Source organism: Neolamprologus multifasciatus, chromosome 12 (genome assembly GCF_963576455.1).
Source record: "Neolamprologus multifasciatus chromosome 12, fNeoMul1.2, whole genome shotgun sequence".
Taxonomy (NCBI): domain Eukaryota; kingdom Metazoa; phylum Chordata; class Actinopteri; order Cichliformes; family Cichlidae; genus Neolamprologus; species Neolamprologus multifasciatus.
The window spans coordinates 8,482,347-8,488,695 of record NC_140450.1 but is presented as its reverse complement, the minus strand read 5'-3'; the positions used below and the strand labels follow the sequence as shown (position 1 = coordinate 8,488,695).

General features: G+C 39.8%; 1 protein-coding gene across 8 annotated transcripts in view; it reads left to right on the top strand.

Moving 5' to 3' along the window:
• The window catches only part of camsap1b (calmodulin regulated spectrin-associated protein 1b), a 29,483-nt gene continuing 23,134 nt past the window's right edge, over positions 1–6,349 (top strand). For 6 of the 8 annotated variants that reach the window (XM_085181323.1, XM_085181321.1, XM_085181319.1 and 3 more), the window contains exons 1-2: positions 2–440; positions 1,742–1,907. In XM_085181323.1, the coding sequence (XP_085037449.1) occupies positions 1,742–1,907 (166 nt within the window). In that variant the 5' untranslated portion in view covers positions 2–440. The other 2 variants (XM_085181316.1, XM_085181324.1) reach the window with 2 other exon arrangements.

The window sequence follows — 6,349 nt, the reverse complement described above, 5'->3', positions numbered from 1 at the left end:
GTTTGGGGAGGCTGGGATAATAATTGCATTTCTATGGGCAGAGCGCGAAGACACTGCTGATCCTCGCTGCATTGCTCGAGCCCCAAACGTATGCTTATTTTTATCTAACATGAAGGGTTTAACACTGAGATAGATTTCCAGCCTTAAGACCCGCGTACGCTATACTTTTTTACTGGTGAGCCTCCCGTTTTCTCCCTGTGTTGTTTCGGCCCAAAGTCTGCCGTGGAGCGGTTGTCACACAGGCCGCGGATCGGTTCTTGTTGTTGGGAGGGGACCACACTGACTCGCCTCCAAGCTAGCATTATTAGCTGGCTATAATGCGTCGCTGCCGCTGGTGTGTTTTCTATATAGCAGGCTCCTGTTTATTGAGACAGGTCCTTGGTTAACCGTTTACCCGACGGAACGAAAGTGTGACTTGGACTTACACCACACCTTTCAAGGTAATGTCTTGCCAGCTAGCTAACGTCATTCATGGGACCATTGAGTGGTCCTGCACACACTAGCAAGCTAGCGGTTAGCTGGTGATAGTTAGCTGCTTTGCGTTTCATTGCATGGCCGCTTAGTAGACCAAATGTTAAGAAAATCTTTACTGTTTCAGCTAACGGTTGATCCCGTTAATAACGTTATCGTAACGTTAGCCTCCTAACGTATTAAAGTATGTTTACATTAGTTATGGCCTTGCAGCGTTTACAGTACTGTTGTGGGCCGTTAATGTAAATGAAATTTTTACAGGTTTGTTTATTATTATTAATATTTTTACAGGTAATGCGATAACTTAAACTCATGACCAAAGAGAACTTTAGATTTCTGACAAACGGAAAAAATCCATTAGAACTCATGTGTGATAAGCAGGTGTGCACTAGTTTTCTGTCAGAACCATACTAAATTTAGTCAGTATCCTTCTATTAACCTATTAATGTAATTAGTATTGCCTTTTAGGCTGTTGACAGGATAAGACAGTCAGAACCTGTCGAACCGTTGTCCAAGTAAAAGGTGAACACCTATATGACAAAGAAGTTAAAAGTGAAACTGCTGTGATTTTGATCTAACTAATCAGAAAACACAAGTCTGCTTGGCTGACTGACATTGGTAATTTGTTGTAATTTGTCTAAAGTTGGCAACTGCTACTAGAGTTGTGTTGCACAGTGTAGACGTGAGTATCAAATTTCTAAACTATGACAAAGATTGATCACATTCTTTTTGTCTACATGTACTTGTTGCAAGTAAACTTACTGTGATCACAAAGGTTAAACCAACATCATATCCTTTGCTTTGCAGTTGTGCAATAGTACAGTCAACTGTGTGCTTGTCAAAATGTACATGATGATCATAAAGATTCATTCTTGCAGTCACCATGACTTCAGTTCAAGGTGATTTAAGAAATAGTTGCTGCTTGGAAATCTCAAGTCTATTGTCTACTGTTCGACATCACGAGTGACTGTGAAATGCCTCTTTGACACTTGTGTCTCAATGACCACATGTAATTCTAATGGGTCACTAAAGGAAGGAAATAAAAAAACAACATATTCTCTTGATAAGCAACACACATTGTAGTCAGTGAGATTTCAGTTAAATATGTATCAGAAAATCACTTATGAGTCATTTTAAAGGAATTTGTCACTTGGCAAATCATGCCTGGCTAATATCATATTATTTGGCATTGGCTCTTACTTAGCATAATGTCCTGTATAATTTTGTCTTTAACAATGTGGGTTTTTTTTGTTTGTTTTTTTGGTTAAAGATGGATGTTGATTTGTGTGCTGGCGGGGACAGTACTAAGAGAACAGTAGAACTGGCCGGGGTTGCAGAAGGCACAATGGATGTTGTACCTTTGGAGATGTATGACTCCGCCAGAGCAAAAATAGCAGCCAACCTACGGTGGCTGTTTGCCAAAGCCTATGGTATTGGTAAGTAATTTTACTTGCATTAATGCTACACAGATGTCATGTCTCACAGTTACTTCAGATGTTATTGTTGGCACATTGTGTTTACTGCTCTCTACAGTGATAGTCAGCAGATTGTGTTGCGTTCCAGCAGCGAAACTTTGACAGCAAAAACCCAAGAGGAAGAAATACTTGTGTCTGTGCTCTTGAGCCAAAACTGTTTTCCCCCCATGGCACTTGGCAACCGAACTCCCATACTGACTCACCAGATCCTTCCATTCTTGTAGGGTGGCCAGTGAGATTGAGCCCAAATCGGCCTGAGTGACAGGCACTAAGGATTAGGCTATATCTGTTTGACTGTAGTCAGAGCATGGAAAATACTGATCTGCACTGCCAGTCACTCGCACTGCCTGTTGAGATTGTATCAGCATTAGTAACTCTGTCAGATAGGGGCAGGTTTTTCTGCCTTGTCTGTGGTTGCTTTTGCCAAGAGTGGAATACATTTTAAGGGTGAAATGAGTTATGTGAAATTTAAGGTAAGCTTTTTAGGATCTGTTTTAGTGAAGTTGTGGAACTAGGACCCTTTAAAAAAGTACTACTGTTTACCTTTAGTACAGTTGATATCCTTGGTCAATATTTCACGATATGTGCATATTTTATGTTAGGTGGCAAAAGGAATTATGGAGACATTGTTATATAAAATCTTCTGCAATTTATTTCACAAAGACTACATTTGAGTCAACCACTGTCTGCTGAGCTTTGATACATAACTGCTGCATGTGCACATTTTCCATCCCTTTCCCCCCCCCCCAATGAACTACTGTCATTAATGACAGACTACCTAATTTGACCTGTGAATCTGTTGCCTCAAGATTCCAGCAGCATCAGCACCAGTATTATAGAGATCAATAGTTGTGACACAGCCTATGTAAAATGTAATCACAAATGTAGTGTAGGTAGCATTTTTCCTGGAAACCTTAAGTAAAAGTAGAACATACCGCTTAACACTTAAGTATAACAATAACTTAACTGGTTTAATCTTGTAATTCTTTAGGAGCCTGCAAAAATATTTTCACATAATAATTAAACTGAAAAATACTTTGAACCTGGGATGTTATGTCTTGGGTTGAGCTTTGTAATCCCACTTTTACCACAATTTGGATTGACATCATGTCCTTGGCCGCTCGTTATGTAACCGTGTCAGTAATTGAGTGATTTCAAGCCACCATTTTGCTCTTCCTGTCATATGGAGCAAAACTAGCAAGCGCTCCAGTAATACATAGTTGAGTGATTTGTTTACTTTTTGGTTGCAACTGATGACTGGTCATGTGCCTTCCTAGCTCGGTTGTACTTGACAGGTTTTTTTTGTTTGTTTGTTTTCACCTCCCCACAAGTAGTAAAACAAGTTTCTTGGTTCCACCTTTATGTGTGAACAGTTTTCTTGCATATTTCGCAAAGTGTTGTGCTTAGGGTTAAAGATTGTTGACGTAGCTTAGACTGTAGGTACTAAATTGTCAAGCCTGACACACTGGTCTGTCTAACATGTCTGGATTGTCTTGTTTTGCATGGTAGGGAATGTACGCGCAAGAAATTCCTATGCCGTTGATATTAAAATATGACACTTTTATATCATGGAAAATGTATGCCACATTAACTTGGTGGGTATGATGTGAAATCCCTTACGTTAATTGAGAGTTCACCCATATATGAATTTACAGGAGAGAGTTACAGAAATGCTATGGAACCCTTTTAGTAAGAGATGACTTTAAGGTAAACTGGACCCACTGGTTGCAGTGGGGATATCTACACTTTACACTTACATGAGCTGCTCATACATGATTTTGTGCTTCTACTAATGCTTGAGAAAGTTTGGAAATGTGTTGACTTTTATGCAGTCTATGCACAACATTGCTTGGTGACTCTACTTTGTATCAGTGTTTAATCTAAGCATACAGCCCACTTTCTATCAGAATTTTTTTTAACAACTCAACGGTTAAATGTGAATGCTCCAGTAGTTCGGTCTCTTGTGGGGAAAAAAAAGTGTTGCATTGAAACCTTTGTTGGAAACCTGTCCTGTAGACGGACAAACACACACGTTATGAAACATTACAGTCATGTTGTCCAGTTTTTCTATTTCCTTACTTAACCCCAGTAAATCCAAGGAGAAACTATAATATGTGAATGTTGCCTTAATTTCTCTCAAAGAAGCTTTATTGGATTGGTAAAAGTTTTGATTTTCACTTTTTGGTGCTTGATTAGTCACCAGTGCCTGACAACATTTCACAAGTTGGTTCACTAAAGACATCTTTGAAGGACTGCTAGTTACCTTTTTTATGTGCTGCAGGGTGTTTCCTTATCATAGTGGTTGAAGTTGGTTATATATAATATAAACCTCAGCTATCTGATTCATAAATCCCTCCATTCACTGCTTTGCATGTGTGCTGGCTCAGTTTAGTCTCTGACCATTATTTCAGAGGCTTATTACAAGCTTTCCTTTGTATTTTGTGGTCTCTTTATATTTGTGGTCATTACTCAGATTTCCTAATGTCAGTGGTGCATTCATTCTAAACAAATGACAGCAAGATTGGATATTCAAAGGTAATCTGGGTTATGGATGGAAAACTATTGTCTCCATTGCCTGTTTTTTAAGGCCAGCATTTTGCTCTAAAGCCCTCTTTGTTTAAGGTTCATTACTAAGGCTTATACTTTTGTCTGAGTTCATATCAAGGCTTGTAGGAGTCTGCTCTGTCATTTCACTGTCTGTCATCATAGGTCTTGGCTAACGATGCAGTCTGAAAGATGGTGCTTAAAAGCCACTTCCTAAGGACAAAAATGATGCACCCCACACAAACTTGGGTGGAGATCCTTTTCTGTTACAATAGAAAGTGTAAAGCAGCCCCAGTGCTTTGGTGGCCCAGAAGGAGGGAACTCTCAGCTGCAGTCACAATTGCCTTTTCCCATGGGGACTCAATAAATTAGGGCCATTTTATTTTCACCCTATGGCTCATCTGGTCTTTGCTACAGTGTACTCTTGTTTGCTTGGCTTGTTCACTGGCTGACGGAGAGAAACAGCCTAAAGAGCTGTGATGTAATTTCATTGTAAAGAGTATAACAATCTTTGGATGTTGGGGTCATCTAGTTTTCATCTAGTTTGTTTTCACCTGTCTGGTTCCCCTCCTCCTTGCACAAGGTTGTATTTGTCAATATGGTCTCCTGTCCTTACTACCCTCTATGTTTGCCACAGCTGCTGGCAACATGCGTGTCAGACAGCCAGACACAACACCAGCGAGGGTTAGAACTTGTGATGGCTGCATGCACAGTACTGGTTCTTGCCCATGTTTCCTTGTGCTGACCATGGTATAGTCCTGGTCCTGGTTGGCTGACTATGCTGGGTCTTGTTGCCAGGCCAGGTTCTCCAGCTCCACCCCATCCCAGTTAGTAAATTTGTCAGCCTGGCTCTGGGTAATGGGAACACAGGGGGGCAGCTGCCACATGACATCAGTGTCTGTTGAATGTATTCAAACGTGAAGACTCTCCCTGACCAGACCCTTTTGTTTTCACACACAGTTACTCCAATGTTACTGTTTATATACTCAAACACTGCTCTTTAGAAATGATCAAAACTTCTGGGTGTTTGGTGTAATAGATTATTGTTGTGCAATGACGTCTTCATTTCTTATGGGGGTTGGCAGCATGTTGGCCTGTGTTTCAGTGATGCATGCAGAATACAGATTACAGGATCGATATGATCTGAGCAGCTACTGAAATAAGAGCGGGATGGCAAATATATTAAATCTGCGATTTTAAATTTAATACTTCTTCGCAGTTTATTTTTACACAACAACAAATGTTCATCATGTTCTGGGCAGGATACCAGATATGTAAACTACTATATTAGTGGACAAATACAGCAGCTATTGTTGTTTTTTCTTTCAAGTGCCTTATATCACTATGTCATAGCCCTGATGAACTTGTACCACCTTCTTACTCATTGTTATAGTTGTATGAATCAAATAGATGACTACAAGACAACAGGTAACAGCCCACAACTAATGTTCAACTAACAGGACAAACATTGTGGCACAAACAGTTTTATTTTTAAAATTATACCATTGAACAGCATGCTGAAAAATGTTAGCTAGGAAGGGGCCAAGAACAGAGAGGAAATTCATCAACATAACTTGCGATTGCTGTTTAGCTTATTTAGCTTTATTTCTATTGCTTCTGATTGGTCTGACTGGAGCTCAGGTAACTAGCAGGGCCAGTGGGTCTTTTTACCTAGAGACAAAATGATTTTTGCTAGGTTTGGGACAAAAAGTTCAAAATAGGTTTTAAAGCTGCATTTCCCACTTCCCTGTGATACAAGTTTTTGGTCATATTTCTACATTATCAGATTTGATGCATGAGAACAAAAGCTCCTAATTACTTCATAAGTTTCATCACCAAATGACAAGACGGTGAGAGGT